General features: G+C 36.9%; 1 protein-coding gene across 1 annotated transcript; it reads right to left on the bottom strand.

Moving 5' to 3' along the window:
* Positions 1–553: 553 nt before the first annotated feature.
* LOC131979226 (interleukin-1 receptor-like 1) lies at positions 554–16,187 on the bottom strand. The gene is made up of 13 exons (XM_059343161.1): positions 16,042–16,187; positions 14,525–14,626; positions 12,091–12,154; positions 10,795–11,035; positions 9,943–10,132; positions 8,607–8,757; positions 8,381–8,446; positions 7,570–7,696; positions 6,098–6,252; positions 5,836–5,973; positions 3,917–4,081; positions 3,384–3,529; positions 554–1,537 (listed from the first exon to the last, which is right to left on the bottom strand). The coding sequence occupies exons 3-13, from the start codon at positions 12,149–12,151 to the stop codon at positions 1,289–1,291; spliced, it is 1,689 nt and encodes a 562-aa protein (XP_059199144.1). The 5' UTR covers positions 12,152–12,154; positions 14,525–14,626; positions 16,042–16,187; the 3' UTR covers positions 554–1,288.
* Positions 16,188–20,634: the final 4,447 nt, after the last annotated feature.

The following is a 20,634-nucleotide window of genomic DNA, read 5'->3' as shown; positions in this document are numbered from 1 at the left end:
CTTCAATTGATTACCATACAAAGACAAGATATTTTTGTAAAAATACCCTCTAAATTCTGAATTTTGATGCATTCTGTTTTTATTTGCAGCAACCCGGCTTCTTTGGAATCGGGGTTGAAGTTAATTTTACTGTATAAACCAATTGTAATATAATATGAAACACAATGATGGGGAAAACAGTGATTACCTTGTTCTGTTGTGGCAAAGTTAATTTCTGTAACACAGTGGCAGCAACCTGTACCTGTACCATCAGTTTTCTCTGATTAATATGTTTAAACTTTTCAACTCATTTAAAGCACAAAGCAGTTCTATATTATTTTTGCCATTTTGTTTTCAAATTCATAAGCCGGCATTGAGAAAAACAACAGCAGAAATTACATTTGTTGTAAAATCTTTGAGAAAAAAAAAAAAAAGAAACAGCTTGTTACAATTACATAAGTTTATTTCATACCGAGTCATGTTTTTATAGCTGTAGGGACTTCTCCTCGTAATATCTTATTGTGCAAAATAACAAGTTACCTGCAGTTATCTAATCATGTTTTTCTTCCTTTTTTTTTCTTTTTTTTAAAGAAATGACACTGCATAAAAACACACATTTCTGTCTTTATAAGTTATACCTGAAGTACAGTAGATATAAATGGGTTGCTTCTAGTGGAAGCTACACCTGCAAATAGATACATTTCAAAATACAAGTATAAAACAAAAGGGTAAATACAACAGTCATAGAATATAAATAAAGAATACATTAAGTTTACAACTTCAAGTCAGCACACTTTAAAGACAGCAGCAGTCTGATATCAGTAGAGTCTAGGAGGGGGAGAGCTTCCTAAAATAATGAAGGTTTCATCCTTTTCTTGTTCAGCAGTCATAAAACCAGCAACATTTTCCAAACAAAAGGTTACCTGCTCTAACTATTTATCCAGCTTACCATGTTTGATTATCTTCAAAGCAACAACAACAAAACAAAAAAACATTTTTTCATGAATTATAATCATTTTTATCAGTAGTTTTTTTATTTGACAATGCAGGAATTTAACTGTTATTTTCTAACCAGCAGGGGGTGATAAAGAGTTATTTGAACTTTACACATTTTTTATGAAGGAATAAACACATCCTTTAACCTAAAGTATGTTCAGGATTCTATCTGGACTTTTTAGCATCATTCTGATGTCAACATAAAACTGATGGCCTTAAGTTTTTGATGGGAGTGGTGTGTTTGGACCCTTTTCATTGCACATGCTATGAATCTTTCATTCCTGGAAGGCCAAATAAACATCCATGAAGAATTTTAAACAAAAGCAGGCTGTGGACACTTCTTGGCAGGCCTGGCAGGCATCAGATAACGGATTCTCTTCCAGAAGCGTGAGTTCCAGTCGGCCGAGCTCTGCAAGCCCAACGGCCACCTTATGGGGCTGCTCTTGAGAATCAGGTGCTGCATATCAGCTGGGAGGTCTGTGTATCCTTGTGGCCCAGGGTTGCCCAGCTGGATCAGGATCACATTTGTTTTCTTCTTGAACAGAGAATTGTGCAGTCCCACCTAGAAAATGATCAATAATATGACACGCTATATACACTGGATGTTTAGTCAAGCACATGTTTGCAAAAACAGATAAAAGGCATTTTTAAATGAGAAAAAACTAAAATTCTAGTTTTATTTATTTTCCCTTGATTGCGCAATAAAATGCATGCAAAAAATGTATTAAAAATCTTGACACCACCCAAGTGTACCAATTAAAACCAATATTTGTTTTTGCACATTAACTCTTCAAATATTTTCCTGGGAGCAGTGCAGCAGGGTGAGTTACACTTCAACGTGTAGAATCAAGTAATATTTTTGTCTTAATGACATGGTATGAATCAAAATGGCCATGCATGCACGCAATGTGGTTTAAGCCTGTATTTCTAAAATAACATCATCATCATCGAAGAAGCATACGCCCTTAATTTTCTCATCATCTGGATAATTACCTCTTGCAACAATAACTTTTGTGGCAGTTATTTACAGCTTGATTATACAACACTGATTCCAAAAAAGTCAGGTGCTTTGAAGAACTTAATAAAAACAGATGCAATGATTTCTAATTCCTTAGGAACCCAAGCTCAATTGAATAGTGTGAGTTCGTAGACGAGACCTTTCATATTTAAAACTGGGATATTTTTGTGTTTTGGCAGATGTTGTGGAAATTTCTGATGCTGGACTTCACACACAAATGAGAAACGAGACTCCAGATGTGCTAAGTTAGAAGTTGCTTTCATAAAACTTGCGATAAGAAGCAACATTAACAATCAACTATGTATCACACTACTGTGTCTAAGCTTCCCTCAGCCTTGGTATATATGTTTTAACATTATGCTAATGTTAAGGGGGGCTACATGGTGGTGTAGTGGTTAGCGCTCTCGCCTCACAGCTAGAGGGTCGCTGGTTCGCCTCCTGCCTGCAGCTCTTCTGTGTGGAGTTTGCATGTTCTCCCCGTGTCAGCGTGGGTCTCACAGGGTTCTCTGGGGTGACCTCCCACAGTCCAAAAACATGCACTTAGGTTTAGGATTGCCCATAGGAGTGAATGGGAGTGTGATTGTCCGTCTCTATGTGACCACGACCCGATTGCGGATAACGGTTAATGGTAATGAATGAATAATGTTAAGGGTCAAGTTATTACCAAATATGGCTCCTAAACATACAGTATGTTTACTTTGGATAAGTCATTGAGTATGCAAGAAGCGCCTTTCTGTCTGCAGAGAACACAGATAGAAAGAGAGGATTGCAGCAGCTCGACCTTGCAGGCTAGTTGTTATTGTTCAGGTAAATCCAAACAATTAGAGCTACTCATAAATTGGAGGAAATGTCAAGTCTGTGTCTAATAGTTTTAGATAGGTTTGAAAGGTTTTAAATTTAAATTGCAGCATCCCAACTTTCTTCTGTAAAACTGGTTGTACTTTTAATTTAAGATACCAAACATTATTTCATCCTGACCACAAATTGAGGCATCAATGCCAGCAAGACTGTATGGATGCAAGATGCTTGTGAACATTCCTTGACAATTTTTTCACAATTTCAAGCAAATTTGTAATTTTAACTCCAAAAAGGATGAACGAGTTAAGTGATATATAGATAATATAGAAAATAAGAGAATTGCAAAAAACTCAATTAGTATTGGTATTTGCATTCTTATTGTGTCTTATCAACAGCTTTTCACTACTGAGAGAGAAAGTCAAAATGCATCTCACTACTATTCATTTTGATATTTTGGGATTATTATTCACCCCACCCAGTCCATTATAATGACCTTAGTCTTTCTCGGTCTTATGTAAACAGGTATTCTTCAAAACTTTCACATTTTTTAGTAAAAAAAATAATAATAATTACTGCCTGCTAATACTCCTACCTGCCAGTCGAATCCTCCTATCACTGGAGTTTTGGGTGAGACAAGAAGTTGGTCCGTGCTCTCATTCTCTGATCCTGAGCCAGGGGCCAGGATGACCATCAGCCTCTTGCTCTGCTTAATGCGGTCCTCTACCAGCTCCACACGGTCTGTGGGGTCAGACAAAATACTTAAATAGTTAATGAAAGTGTTCAACTAAAAAACATTCCTGGGTGCCCTAAAGGACCCTTTCAGAGATGTTCAACATTTTGGTTCTTGAGCTTTTCATTTAGCAAAATACAAGAGTAGAAGAGGGGAGAAATGCAAGGACAGGGTGTGGGAGTGAGGAGGGAAAACAGGAAAGGACTTTTTTTCTCGAATAGCATCATTGTTTGTGCAATGCAAAACAATTTGGATAAAATAAACACATAAATAAAGCACAAGCTTATTAGGAGTTAAGCCTTTGTCCAACACTCTAGATGTGTTTGGAAGTTGGCCTTTCCCGTTATTTCATCTGTATTTGTGTCCAAATTGAAAAAAACCCATTCAACTCTTACCTTCCCTGGGTACATCATCCCTCCCCTGGATGAAGAGTCGATATCCACATTTTTCCTCAAGGACTGAGGGCAAAATATTTGTGACAAACTGACAGAGTGTGTCCTCAGTGAACTTGTTCTCACTCTGCATTTGGTAGATCACGTAAGCATCATACACCCTCGCATCTGGAAAATACAAACACATTAAGGGAAGCTTCTTTTCAGGAACGATTAGTCTGGCTTTAGACTGTTTATTTTTTAATCCTGTGGCACTTTGTCACCACACCCTGCATTTTCTGGTTTATGTGAACCATATGGGTTTGGAGCAAGAAGTTCCTGGAAAAACATGTCACTGCTGGTCAAACAAAGACTGTCTTTGAGAAGCAGTGACCGACATGCCAGGAAAAAGTTGTGTCATCACGTTTTTGGAACCACTGATCTAAACCATGGTCTAATCTGTCGCCACAGGAAGGAGTTCTTAAACCAGGAAGTAAGTTAGCATTTTAACGCCCTGGGGTCTAACCTCTCAAACTCAATGAGTATTTTGAATTTGTTTTTTGTTAGATGCCTGAAATAACACAAGTTGTGGTTAACACAAGCTGAAGAGATGTTTTTGTTTAGTTGTACGGCATAAAATATGTTACTTGTGAATTTTGAAGTTTTAGTATCCTTAAAAAGGCAGCTGCTAGCTCTTGTCCGCCTCACAGCCCAGTCATGTTTTTCAGTGCTCTTGCAAACTCTTTATGATTGTAAATTATGTATAACAAGTTATTAGGCTACGGAGGCTTTCACTTCTGTCGGCTGCATTAACACTTTAAACACCATAAAAGTGGTGTTCTTTTGTGAAGATTATCCTGCGGAACAAAACGTGTTAGCATCAGGAACGTGTGTTTGCCACAGAGTTTATTTTCTGCAATGATCAAAAATTCCAATGTAAAAATTCCCATTGGTGAATTCTAAATAGACCGTGTGTGAGTAGGTGTGTGTGTGTGTGTGTGTGTGTGTGTGGTTGTGTACGGGTTGTTCAGAGGTGATCCAAACACACTGATGCATATCTGTTCGGTAGGCGTGAGCTAACATTAGCTAACAATTGAAGTTGTTTTAATCCCAAAAATGTGTTAACAGAATCCACCACAGAATTTACAAGAAAACTGTCAAAATATGATGGCTTAGATAAAAAGAACCCTTATTCTCCTTTACAATAATCCATTAAAATAGGCAATGATTAAGATCAGTGTATATGATGGAATAGTGGCATTAGAATGTGCAAGAGGCAACCAAATTTGGGCTTTTAAGGCAAGCATTTCTCTGGGAGGCAAGTATGAGGTGTTGCTCACATTTAGCTCTTAAAGTGCAAAAGACTGATGTATTTTACTTAAAAAAGGAACACATTTTTCTTATCTTATCTGCTATGATAATAATTTGGTCAACTTATCTCTAATATGAAGTAAGAAAGAGTCTAGTATGCAGTTGAAAGAGTCCTCTTTCTACTTAGTGTTGCACTAAATCGGTGCAGCACAAGCAGCAAAATGCTTTTTATTCCACAAATGTTTTCTTCTTTTGTAAAGTCGACTACCAACAGGTTGGATAGCGATTAGCTTAGCTTAGCTTAGCTTAGCCTAGCTTAGCATAAAGAGTGGGAGCAGGTGGTACCAGCTCACCTGGCTTTGTCCCAAGATGTAAAACAACACCCACAACCCCAATTCCAGTTTGGACAATGTGAAAAATGTAAATAAATCCATAACACATCAAATACCGACTTCAGAGTGTACAAAAAAAAATTGGAACATCATAATATATCTTGTCTTTGACCTTATTAACCTTATAGACTATCTTGTTTGTTTAATTTGCACACAAACAGAAATATAAGAAACTAAACTGCCATCTTTAAACTTCTAAATCCTCTAGAGATTTAAAGATAAAAAACTGCTCTACCTTACCTTTTTTGCAACTGCTTTGTGGGAAGCAGCGTCTGAAGCAGAGAGTGAGGTCAGTGACGAAGCACTTGACCAGCAAGGCGGCAAACACACAGAACAACAATAAACACGCAGCCCCAACAACCAGTGGGATTATCCACCCTGTAAAACAAACATAAGAAAGAAAGTTTAAAAGACAATTTGCTTGTGTGTGTCACTAAAGGACATGGCGAGCAATATTGAGCATCTTTCATATTCCAAGTCAGTAAAAAGATAAAATACAAACCCTGACTTCTTTGCTTAAGAGTAGAAGTGGTAGACTTCACTTCAAAGAAGCCTACCCCAACGCATTCAAATTCACTCTTGAAATCCTTCGCAGACACTTTTTCAATGGTCAGGATGGCAGTAGAGATGGTTTTCATTGAAGGGCTCTCATTGACTCTAATTAAAGAAAATGATTCAGAGGTCGTCATCGTCGTTGATTACAGAGAGATTTCAGTTCAGACAACCAGAGCGTGGAAATGCACAAAATCTAAATGTGGATTTAAAATATTTTATTGTTGCAGACAGGTGTGTAGCCGTGCCGGCAGCTCTGGGGATAGCAATGTCAGTCAGTTGGTCTACCACTTAGGTTAAAGTCAAAGTCACTTTTAGTCAAAATCATCATTTTAATAAATATTATAATGGTATGCCATGAAATTTTGAACGGACATTTATGATCTTCTGAGGATGAGTCTAAATCTGTTAAAAAAAAACCTACTAGCCAGCGAGTAGCGTTAGAATTAGACTAGAACAAGTTTTGTTGTGTGTATGTGACATGCATGTTTTCAGAAATTAAAATATGTTGTCTTTCAATTGAAGCATAATACATGTATATGGCATTATAGTTCTTCTATTATAAGCTTTAATTTAAAAAAGAAAATTGCTTTAACCCTTAAGAGGTTAATGACATTATCCCCCAGTCAGTGGTGGAAGTTTTATTCTGATCCTTTACTTTAGTAAAAATACTGATACAATGTGAAATGACTCCACTACAAGTAAAAGTCCTGCATTCAACTTACTTCAGTAAAAGTACAAAAGTATCACCATCAAAATGTACTTAAAGTATCAAAAGTAAAAGTACTCGTCATGCAGAATGTCCCCACTCTGTTTTATATATTCGGAAATATATTATCAGATTATTTGTTTTGATGCATTCATGTAAGCAGCATTTTAATTTTCTCGAGGTAGGGCTCATTTTAAATACTAAATATACTTAATTAATATACTGTTATGAAGTTTAATAAAAAATAAATGAATAATCACTTTATCATGGTTTTTATGTTAAATCTTTACCTTAAAAAGAAACTACAGCTGTTGTGAATGGTGAGGAGTAAAAAGTAAAATATTTGCCTCAAAATGTGGTGAAGTAGAAGAATAAAGTTACATAAAATGGTAATACTCAAGTGAGGTAAAAGTAACTCAATATTGTACTTAAGTACAGTACTTGAGTAAATGTACATTCCACCACTGCCCCCAGTGTCCTTAACAAATCGATTTTTTTCACTTCAGTAATATATATCTAAAAATATGTTACAGTTATGGATCCTGGACGATGTACCCCACTGACTTTGTTGCTTTGCCAGCTGAAAAATCAGTCTCAAAGTAAAATGTCTTGACAACTACTGGATGGATTCATGTGAAACTTTTCCCCACCTGATGATAAACTAACTTTGTTTATGGACCTAGCCTCATCATGCAGCTTCAGATCAGACTTACGTTTCCGTGGTTTGATTGTATCCTTCGATCTGGTGGAAAGTGTTTCCGTTTATCATCCAGTGAGCATCGCAGTGGTCTTTCACGTTAATCCCGCAGACAACTGAGCAGTTCAGCTTTATCCCAACACCTGGTAGAAAGAAAGAAGAAGCTTTTTTTTGTCATATGAGATATTTTTATGAATATTTCTGGGTGTGGAGCAGGATTTGCATAATCGGACTAAATATAGTGTTAAATCTACCAAATTTTATGCACACGTGATTTTAACAGCATATCACTGTCTATGTTTAAATTTACTACATTAAAATATAGTCACTGATTGCTGTTAAAACCAAGATTTATATATTGAAATAGACATTGAAAAAATTACCGGTATTTTTAAACTAGATGCCTTTTATTTCAAGAGGATTGTACACAGTCACACGTGCCAGTTATTTCTGTTTACAAAAAAGAATTCAGTGCATTCTTCATGAAGCTTTTTCTGTTTATGGCCAGTGTTACATCAATACGGTTCTTTTGTTTTAAAGAAAAAGAAAATAAATGTATATACTTTTACCAACTGACTTCTATAAAGAAATATAGTAAAATGAAAAAATTGACATTCATATATACAATCATATATCTGAACTCTCTTATACATAATTTAAAAATAAATAAAGTAGATGCCTTTTCACCTGAAAATCACCCAACTGATAAAAAGAAATATATGTTGGTATATTTGATCTTGTTTTTGAATTTGTCAGCAGCTGAATACTACAAAGTATCGGAGGAGATACTAATTTGAATGTGGTGTAATTATGTAAAGTTTATCCACCTTCGTCACCAAACTGCTCCTTGTTGGTTGGAGAGATGATCGTCAACACTTCGTGAGCATATGACTCTGTAGGAAGCAAAAAAAAAACACAAAGATGAAGTTTTATTTTTAGAGATAAACTACTGTGTTTACATTGTGGGAAACACCTAAAAACATCTAAAAATCTCCTGAAGTAATTTTGCCACATCCCACATCACAATCAGAAGGCCTAAAAATGCTTCCTCACCTTGATGTTTCACCCTCCTGGAGCCTGAAGACTTGTACTGCGTGTTGTTGTGTGTCCAGGTACAAATGCAAGTGTAGATGCCCTCGACGTCTTTGGTAGCATTATAAATCCTCAGGTCAGCTTCATTGCGACCTTCGAGGGGTTTGTTGTCCTGCAGGAGAGGCCACAAACGAAGAGCGACATCATGTGAAGAGTAAATAAGAAGAAATCATATAAAGCCATGTGTAAATAACTTGCAAACAGAACAAAAGCAAGATTTTACATTTGAATAACCACATGCTCTAATTAAAAAAAAAAAAAAAATAGAACATTTGGGAAAGTAAGATTTTATATTTTGTCTTGCCTTTGCAGTAGTTTTCTTAGTTTCCATGTCAATATAGTTTGTTAAACTGAACAATATCATAACGATACAGTCCAAATGAATTATGATTAATTAATTTACAATACACTTAGATGTTAAGTAAAGTCACTTTGCTAATTATTTCCTATATACAAACTGACATGAAGCAGGTGTTTCCCAAGAAGAACAACTTAATTTTGAACTACCACGTAAGAAACGACTAAATTATCCTCAAGAAGTGCCAACTAAGTTTGAAAGAGCAAACAAGTAAATCACGTGGCTGTTACCAAAGAAGGAAGATGGCACATTACAGGCTTCGCCTCTCCTGCTTTAAAGTATTGAGATTGTCAAGAATAATCAATTAAAATTTCTTTTGCTAACATTAGATATTTATACAGCTCGCAGTCACATTTTTAGTTTTAGTTTTTGGCATACCACTAGTGGATGTCGGGTCTTTGAAGTTTGTATTTTTATTTTATACTATTTATTTCTATTTCACCTTTATTCTATTTTATTTCATTATTGTACTCTATTTTCATTATCTTAATCTGTTAACTCTGTACCTGTGCTGAATTTCCCCCATGGTGGATGAATAAAGGAATATCTTATATTATTTCATATTGCTAAAATGATTTAGCTGGGATGTTGGTAAACAGGTCTGAGAGGTCTCAAACAAAGTTGATTTTCTCCTCATTTGGCCGTCAGAAAAATGTTCAGGAGATGTGGCTTTTAAAAAAACGGGTCCATTATTTATTTTAGGAACTCTGGGACAAAAGACTCTGTCATAATCTGAGCTCACTTTCATTTCTCACATTAGAATCACCAACCTGCCACTAATCTCCTAAAGCTGCCTGGCGGTAACTAAACATACTCTTTTAACAATACATTATCAGTCTACAAAAAATAGATTTTTTTTTACCAGGTTTACAGTTTAGTGAAACTGAAATACACCACTGCGGTTGACACCAGTGTCCCTGTAATCACAGGTGGCCGTACCTTGTTCCAGCTGAGATTTCCTCCCAACATTTTACATGTGTCTTTGACAGGACTTGGACATGGGACCTTTTTGCTTTCATTGGAATCTTCGATTTCTCCATAGAGGAGTTTCTCTATTGTCGTCGGGCTTGCTTTGAAGACTTCAAGTTTTAAATAATAGTTGTAACACTCTCCTGATGGCAATGTATGCCTAGAAAAGAAGAAACAGGTCTCTGTGAGTAGGATTAGTGAGCATTTTGATAACATTGTCCTTCCCTTTAATACAACCCCATGTGTGGTTTGTACAACACATTATTACGACCCATATTGTTTGTAGTAGTTTGTAGTTGTTTGTAGTTATCGACGACCTCTGGTGACTGTAACTATGAATGACGCCAAGTGAAGGAGTGCAGAAGTGACGTTACAGAGTGAGAAAGCAAAGAGGAGACGGAGTATGAAGCAGGAAAAGGTGTTCTCGAAGGTGTGAGGTGGGGTCAAACAAACACAGGACTGTCACCAAGGAGACTCAGTGTTATCTGAAGTAATGTCATTTAACTTTTGTGCGTCACATTTTTATGTCAACAACAAAACTACTTCATTTGTAGTTATGTCAGTTCTGTAATTGCCTCACTTTTGACGTATACGTGGATTTATTTTACTTTTTCTTAACACTTCACCATGTGCTTTTTTTGCCTTAACCTTAAGAAAACTAACTAAGCAAGCGGTAAGGGTGCTCTTGTGTGTTGTATTTGAATCTTGGAACATGAGGTTGTATGATGGAGAGGATTTTTTGGTATTAACAGTCATAATTATGTATTTTAAAATGACCAAAAGATCATCAATTTGATTTAGTTAGTAAGTAAGTATTCTCACCGGGCAGTGTAAAAGCCAGAGTCCTCAGTGTGGAGGTTTAAGAAGAAGAGTGCTCCACCGTGGTAATGTACGTTCTTGTTCTCATCAGTGGTGATATTCTCAGTCTGAATATTTTTTTTGTACCATGTGATGTTATCATCAGGGATGTCAGGGATGTCCACAACGTATGGCACAAAATAAAATGCCTCCCCTTCAAGAACGTTGTACTCATCCTCATCAAAGTCCTCACATACGGGCTCGGCTGCGGGAGAGAAGATCATTTTGTCATGAAGATAAAAGCACAATATTATTAATTCTTGATTATGCAAATGTGCAGGGAGCTGGAGGTCACAGTTATTACAATCTTGAATTGCTGCAGTACTGATGCATAACAAAGGAATAAAAGAGTTCATAAAAAGTAGAAAAAGGTTGTTAAACTTTGCATCTCTAAAACATAAAAGGAGGTGATGATTTTAAAAAGCAATTAAAAAATGAGTCACCTAACTCTTTACATGCATGTTTTAGTGCACGTAGTGATGCTGTGGGAATCATTCAAATAGATGGAGCACTTGAACAGTTGGGGATTATTCTAATATTCTAATATTTTTTTAATCAGGTGAGATCCAATCTGTGACTTTTTCTCTGCCCCTAATCCACTAAAACAGCTAAAAATGCTATTTTTATTTTTCCATAACCATCTGGTGACCTATAAAATAATCATGTGACCCCCCTTAGCAGTCCTGAACCTCAGGTTGAAAACCACCGTCCACCATCATTTTAATATTTAAATATTGTAAATGAAATAAGTAAATGCTACATTTGTTTGGAATTATCTTCTAACTGTGCCTTAAACCATATATGACGCTCAAGGGCAGGATGGTGAAATAGAGTTTGTCAGATGAATTGTTTCTAGTCTTTTTGTCAGATGTGTTGACAATAAGGACATTAAATATAATATTACCAGCCATTTACTTTATTATCTATAAGTGAACTGAGGTCCCTGCTACTATGATTATATCTTACTTTTTCAAAACACAGACACAAACTAGATAAAAGCCTTTATATCCTGGCCTTGTCTCCTCCAAATATTTTATTGAATGCTATCTTCGTGCATGCAGAATATTAATGGAAATACACTTAATTTACATACAGTGTGTTGCAGTGTTGGCTGTCCATTAAAGAGTTACTTCCTCTACATGTGCAGCTTCAGCACTATGAGTGTATAAACTGCATGTGTGGGTCGATGAGGATCGACTCCTTACAGCTGCAGACACAGATCCATTAATGCACTCCTCGTCTTCATAATGTATACCTTACCTGAACATTCAGACGCTGTTATCACCATGTAGATGACGAAGAGGAGTCGGAAAGTGTCCATTTTCTAAAGGAACATAGAGTGCATTCAAAGTGAAATCACATACTTTGCTTCTTGTTCAATAATTAACCTGGCACGTTCTCATTCTGAGTAAATGTATGTCGTCATGCAATTCTGCAGAAACTTTGAAAGCCAATCCTACTTCCTGAAACTGCTGAGTGTTCCTCACCTCTACACATAATAAAACGTTTAAAAATGAGTCTTATAAGGTCACACACAGGACTTTATGCAGCCACGACTTTCAGAAGGATGTGATCTCACCCTGTTAGATTGCTTGGTTTGTGTTTTTAGTCTCCATACAGATGACAGGAAACTGGTTGTATTTGAACCTAAGATGAATTAGTCAAATGAAGTCTAAACCTCAATACCTCCTGTGTGTGAAATGGTAACACCGCTGGGCTCAATGTGTGGCACCCAAAATGTTTTTAAATTAGCAAATGACTGCAGCATTTACAGCAGTGTTTGAAAATAAGCAGTGAAACAGCATCCAAATTAAGGCTAATCCTTTTTATTTTATTGTATTATTTAAAATATTTTTAAAATACATATTTATAACCTATTTCAAGTTTCAAAGTACTTTTCTGTCATTGTTACAGGAGCAACGAGGCAGCAGAGCATTTCTAGACAGAGATAAAAATTCAGACAATAAAATACATAGAAAAAGAAATAACTTTCAGTACATATAAACATATTGACTCTATGTGTAGTTACATAGCTCCATCTGTGGCTGCAATGAAGGATTGGTTTCATCACTGATTCATCTTTTCTTTTGTCTTTTTTATTATTAAGACAAAAAAAACAAACTCTGGGAAGAAACAGTCCTTTTTAGAACATGAGATTGTTATGCATTGTTATGGCCTAAATGAGTATTACAACAGCAAACACTTAGATTATTGTAGAAAAATTAGCCTAGCTAAAAGTTATTGTTTTTTAAATCACATATGACAAAAATTAAGTAACTAAGATAGATTATCATGGCAAAGGAGAGAAAACTATTTAGATGTAACTACATGTGAGGAGCAAATAGCTACAGCTATATTACTATTGTTGTTAAGCAACAACTTGCCCTGTCAAGTAAAAAATAGCTTTTATAAGCGAGAAACTGCAGCAATAAGCATGATGCAGCAGTTTGCAAATGCTGCATGCAACGGAGAGTGTGAAGTTCTCCTAATGTTACCGAGAAACTGTAGGTTTGGTTTGCAGCCCACAAACACATTTCTGCTTTTTAAAGAATTGACCTTAAAGACATCAGCAACTTAGAATAATCTAAAGCAACATGACATTGATAAAAGGCTGCTAATGTTGTCTATCAGCTGTTTGGTGCTGAGCAGGTAGTGTTTAATGTGTTCATCTGAGCCTCTTCACGTAACCTGTTCAACTCTTTAGTGATGTCGACGTCCTCGACTGACTTTCCATATTTCAAAAGCTGTAGCAAGATCAGTTTTAATGCTACAGTCAAGGTATCATATGAAACTAGAAAGGAAGAGGGCAAAAAAAAAAAATGCTCCGAAATTAGGCTTAATTTTAACAATGGAAAAGCCGACAACAAACTAAAAAGCAGCAATAGAGACAAATAATAATAACTAAATAAAGAAATATATTATGTAGATTAGTGTGTACATATTATATGTATATGTTTTACATATATGTATATACTTTAAGCAAGTTACGGTACGATACATTTTAGCAAAGGAAAAACTGGCAAGCCGATTTTAAAAGGTGTCCCTTGACTTCTGACCTCAAGATATCTGAATGAAAATGGGTTCTATGGGTACCCATGACGCTCCCCTTTACACAAGCCACTTTATGCTGATACAATTCATTTTTGGGCAAGAACCATGCAATTTTTTTCTAATGCAGCACATTGTATTTTAGTATTGCTGCAAAAACACAAATATTTTTTTTTTATATAATTGTAAATAAATAAGTAAGGGTAGTAAGGGGTTAACTCTCCGTGAGTTGTGGGCCCCCATCACATTACGCAGATATCTAATTCACTATCCACATAAAGACATGAATGAGTAGAGCTTTACCCACCCAGTCTGTCTTCGTTTTTGTTTTCCACTCCCTCGTTGTTATGGAAACAAAAACTAACGTGATAAACGTGAAACATTTCAACATTGTTTCTTTTTCGGTTTCTGAATGAATAAAGGTAATTTAACAACATATAAAATATACCGAGTATAAAGCAAATTAATTTTGCATCGCTCATTTATTTAAGAAGCATCCTGGTGCAGTCATAAATGAGTTAATTTACTTATTAAGAACTTGTATTAAAATTCAGTATATCAGTACATCTGTTTCTAAAATACTTTAAATAAACATATCATGTATTTTTACAGTTCAATGTAGTTTCAAATTAAACTATTTGCTTACCTTAAAGTATGTGCTGACTGCTGGACTGGATCAAATCAGACTCCGTCTAGTTCTTCTTCTTCTCTACTGGGTTTTATAGATTCTCTGCTGCGTGAGTAAACTCTGAGTGGTGATTGGCACCATGACAGAAAGAAAACGGAAATAAACACACACACACACACACACACACACACACACACACACACACACACACACACACACACACAGAGAGAGAGAGAGAGAGAGATAGTAATACACAGAGACCACAGAGACACACATCACATCACCCGCCCTTCTATTTTCCTATCCCATTACCATAGACTGTATAATACACACACACTCACACACACTCACACACACACACACACACACACACACACACACACACACACACACACACATATCAGTATGAGGGGTATTTTATGCCAGCACACTATACTTAAACGCCTAAAACACGTCGCCTGTGCCAGCATAAAGTCTGATTAATAGGCGTGCTTACAGACACGCGTATTGCGAGTACACCAGATGACATGGGTGACGGGTGAAAAGTGCCACGAGCGAACGTAGTGGACGCCTGTGTGTGTGTGTAACGCGTGTACGTTGACAGTGTGTTACTCTGTGTAACAGTTCAGCTGTTACACAGAGTCTCAGCTTCATATGGTATTGTTTATAAGAAAGCACAACTTACAGATGAACTCCAAGCCCCCACAGAGCTGTCAGGATATTTCTATTATTTTCAGGCCAGTTTTTATTTTCTTGTTAACGAAATCTCTCTCTCTCTCTCTCTCTCTCTCTCTCTCTCTCTCTCTCTCTCTCTCTCTCTCTCTCTAGGTTTGAATGATATCGAATTGATATTTAATGATAGCAAGGGTGAAAGGGATAATTAAAATAATTTCAGCTACTTAAAAATAGTAGGCTAATAGTAAAGTGCAACGCTCACAGCCAGTTCCCAGCTTCGCACGCGGACACACAGTTCATTAAGCACCAGCTGTAATTAGGTAGGTTTACCTGCCTGCAGAAGCGGTAATCGCTGTCACCCCTGAATATTAAGTAGCCATGCGGACCTATCTAATGAATATTCAGTAGCCATGTGGACAGAAGTCTGTTCACAATATGATTCCATCGGACCTTATATCTACACTGTTTAACCCAATTCGGCACTTATGCACAGTCCCATTATGTTTTACAGACATTCGTAGTTAACTAATGAGGTAAAACATTTTGTTTAAGCTGCATTTTGCTGACTTTCACTCCTAAAACAGGCTAATTAAGCCTCCGGTTTTGGCCGGAAAAACGTTAAGTTTATCTGGTAAGTACGAGATAGTCTTTCTCTTCATCTATAAGTTGTGCTTTCTTATAAACAATACCATATGAAGCTGAGACTCTGTGTAACAGCTGAACTGTTATAGGCTTACACGCGTTACACACACACACAGGCGTCCACTACGTTCGCTGGTGGCACTTTTCACCCGTCACCCATGTTATCTGGTGTACTCGCAATACGCGTGTCTGTACGCCTATGTAGAATTGTACTTAACAGTCACGCGGGTCTTCATGTCACGTATTTGAGGCGTAGTTCACCCGTCACGCAGCCGTCACGTAGGCGTATGTGCAACAACGCGTGTACAGCGTCTGCGTGACGCCTACGTGACGCCTGTCTGTCCATTGAAAGTGAATGGAATTTACACGCGCACGTTAGACGTTTGATGTCATCGCATAGGCGCTGTACACGCGTTTTAGTATAGTGTGCTGGCATAAAATGCCCCTCATACATGCACACACACACACACACACACACACACCTTTGCACTCACAAACCAAAGATGTCCTCACTCTGCAGCAAAGGTCCTAACTATGTAAGTAGCACTAGTATATATATATATATATATATATATATATATATATATATATATATATATATATATATACATATATATATATATATATTATATATTAGCTCAGACAGAAGACAGAAATGTTTGCACTTGACTTGGGTAACTTATGTCTACAGTGACGGCTGTGTCTGATTCCATCTGAGCAAATGTATTAAGTGACAGGCTTATGTGGCAACTGTCTTTTAGTGAATTTGTCCAAAGTGCTAGCCTGGCTAACACCAGACCAAATCTCATTGGAGATTAGGTCTGGACACCTACAATGCATTTCTCCGTAGAGGAGGTGTGGTTTACGATCCTCCGGAGCCGTTTATTGGACGCTTAGAATATCTATCAAAGCGTCTGTAGGTAGCTCTTAGCCAATCAGATCAGTTATACCAGATGACGTAGTAGAGCAACAGAGATGGATGTTTGTTGTGTGTGTGTCTGTGAGAGAGTGTTGCTGCTGCTTTGCTTCTCCAGTTCTCGCTTTCTGCAAGATTATTTATTTTCACGCTTTATTCCCCCTCATGTCATTCTGCCACACACATCCACTGATTTTATGGGCAATAAACAAGCTGCTGCGGGTCTCTGGGGGCTCCGCTGTCTCCCGATTCGGAGCGAGATCACCGGCGGTGACCGGCGGTCTCGCCGGCTCGGCGCAACGAGCCGCAGAAACCGCCCGTGCGGCGCTAATAGCCCCGCTACCGGTGATCTCGCTCCGAGCCGGGGGACAGCGGAGCTGCCGAGAGACCTTTCGCCTTTCAACTTTCGCTCTAAACTATTTAAAACACCATCTACAGCTAAAGAGAGTTTCGCGTCTGCAGCAGCCATGTTGGATCCGGAAAGCTTCCAAGTGCCGAGTAGTACGCGTCATCGTCTCACCGTCCCTCCCCGCTCTGTGATTGGATCCCTAAAACAGGGCTAAGATAATCGCCTCGTTGCCAGACCGCCTGGAGGTTCGAAATCAAATTCGAGCGCGCAAGGCAGTCTGGGTATACCCAGGCTACCAAAGTGCATTGATGAGCGGGTGATTTCTGACCCTCCATACTATCTGAAGAGACAATGATGTAAAAGAACAAGATCCTACATGCACATGCTTACGTAACGTTGGCATAACACCTTTAATGACTGTTTTGCAAATACAATCACATACTGAGTAATAGAAAAACTGTGTCATGACCGTCTGCGAAGGAAGCTTCTTTGGGCCACATACCGTTAATTAAAACATCATTAATGCTAAAATATGAAGATGTGCATTGAAAAACGTTGAAATAATTAAGTGTGTATTATCATAAATCTATATTTAAAAAAAATATTTTTTACCGAAACATATCTATATTTTTTGTATATAATTACATTGTTTATATTTTCTTTCTTTAATATGTTGATTTAATGTATACATTTATTTTTCTATTTCAAGCACAGTACAAACATTTCACTGCACACTGTAGAGATATGATAATTACGTTTTCCAAAATGTAATGATTAAATTAAATGTTTTAATTTAAACATATGAAAACAATATAAAAAGCAACAATAGAGACAAATAATAATAACTAAAACAAGAGGGTTAAAGTAATATATTATATAAATTAGTGTGTACATATTTTATAGCATAAAACTTACAACATACAGGATTAAATATTTATTTTTATTTAACCCTTTATTGCATTAATTATTACCTAAACATAGAAGAAAAAAAAAGAAAAAAAAAAAATATATATATATATATTTATTACATTTTAAAAGATTATTTATATATGTTTTTTTTATAGTAATATATATATATAAGTGTATATATAAAAGTGGTTTTGTATTTAGTGGAGGTTCAATAGTCCTAAAGCCTGGTTTTTATAGTCTTCTAAGTAGCTTAATACCAAAATAATAATTAAAAAAACGATATTACATTGAATAATTACACATTATTGACCTCTTAAGGAAAAAGAAAAGTTGATTATATTTCAGGAAACAAGGCCCAAGGAAAGGCATGTGACAAGCGCTGCTGGTTCCCTTGAATCCTCAAACAGAAGCCAACATCAACAGAGACGATTACCATGGAAAACCCTTGTGTTATTCTATGGGTGAATGTGACGTGCAGGATGTTGCTTTAATGAAGTCCTCATGCACAGTCAACATTTCCCTGTTAATGGGATAACTCATGGATTGAGACCTGTCTTGATGAACTAATGGGTGTCTTCTTTTTAAACAAATTTATTTCCGTCTGGGGTTCCCACTAAGACCGAAAGTAGGTGGTAAGTGCTTTCCAGTAAAAGGACTCAGCGAGGAAACGACCGATAAGTGCTTTTCAACAAGGACACACAGTGATTGGATGGCTCTTAGTGCTTCCTAACAGTGCTGTTTTTTTTCAGTTGGGCCAGATCAAGTTCAGAACAACAAGAGCAACCAGGATTTGGGGTTATTGAGGGCACTATAGGGTTACTCTAACTTATGCTGAACACTTAACCTGCTGTGGAACAGGTTCTGTCCAAGATAAAAGGCAGACAAAAGCAGCGCCCGCTTACAAATCAATTCTTTGGAAAATAAATAATCATATAAGATTCTGGTCAGAGGAGGTTCGTCTGTATCAGCTTCTTATACTGTATATTTCCACTGTTTTTATATTTATTTTCAGCTTCAGGGTGCCACCTGACTCACCCCACAGGGTTGAATCAGGAAAATCACTAACAGAAAATATTTCCCAGGCAATGTGTCCTGCACATTCCAGGGACACCCTTATTGACTCATAATGTTTTTTTTACGTAGGATATGTGTCAGTGTTGGGAAATGAGATCAAATTTCTTCATGTGGGATTAATTGATAATTCACTGTGATTACATGAGCCAGATGTCATTTTGACATGCCATTAAACTCCTAGGGCAACACAAGACACATGTTCAACATGTTCAGCTATCATTCAGGCCAAGTTTCATTTCTACCCATAGACAGCTTGCAAGTCTGGGCAAAGAACTGAGGTTAGGTGGTTTGCACAATTTGTGTTTTTCTTCCTTGCAGTTGTACAGCTGCACTGGCTGGTATTCAAAGTGAGTGGAAAGCATCTCTGCCGTGCCGTTTTGGAAATCTGATTTAAGAAGTTATGACTTGCATGACAATGACACTCTCAGTCACTGAGTGTTTTCCTAAAATGAACCAAAGTGACTTCTCTGAAGAGGAACATGCTGACACAAAGGTACTGAAAAGGAGTGAGTTCAGTGGCCTTCCTGGGGGCCAATATATGAAAACAGTTTCTGTTCTACTTGTTCAGAGTTTTTTAGTTTTCATATGGGAGCGGTGGGTTTTGAATTTCTCTTCCCCCTTACTCCTAGCCGTCATTAACTTGTGGTTTCATTCTTTCTTCATATTCACACACATAAATTTATTTTCTGGTGAAAGTAGAATTTAATCCCTTGACTGTAGTGAACAGGTGAGGACGTGACTGAGTATCAGTTTTTTAATACAACATGTCCACTCTGTCAAGGCATCTGAGCATTCTTGCATGTGACCCACCTGCATGTAAATGTGTCATGGTTGAAGTGATGGACGGGCAGGTATGAACCCAGGCCGCCCGCTCACGAGGACAATGCCTCTATGGTACGCGGCAGGTGTGCCACCGGGGCGCCCCCAGTGAGTCATACTTTAAAGCCAAAGTTCACATCCCATCACAAAGGTTTAAATGAAAACTCTCCTTTTTATTATTAAATTTAATCAAAAGATTTTTTTGATGCCTTAACCCAACCATACCAACAATTTATTTTCATTTACCACAAACTGTCTCCAAACTTAACTATCACGTAGATGCCATGCATATATGTTGAAAAATTGGAAGTTTTAGAAATATAAATATTATCACTTAATGTTAAAAAGAGGTTTTTGCTGAACCCTCTAATATTGGCACTGTTGTCCGGTCTGTTTTAGGTTTAGAAAAAAAATTGGTAATAGATTACAGCATGATTACTCCAGAGCTGCGGTGTAATCTGTATTACTGATGGTGTACCTGCACAGTGTCATGATCATCAATTTGTTATGTTGTTAATATATTACCTGTTTTCGTTTGTAATCTTAGTGTTTCCTTATTGCCTTTAGTTTCGCTTCCTGTGTTTGTATATATATATATATATATATATATATATATATATATATATATATGAATATATATCCTATGTGTTCTTCCCCTCATTCCCCCAGCTCGTCTTTGTTCCCTTATCGGTTCAGCTTTCCATCCGTCCCTCCACCAGTAGTCTTTGTATATATACTACCGCT

Source organism: Centropristis striata, chromosome 10, assembly GCF_030273125.1.
Source record: "Centropristis striata isolate RG_2023a ecotype Rhode Island chromosome 10, C.striata_1.0, whole genome shotgun sequence".
NCBI lineage: Eukaryota > Metazoa > Chordata > Actinopteri > Perciformes > Serranidae > Centropristis > Centropristis striata.
This window is presented reverse-complemented; position numbering and strand designations above follow the sequence as displayed.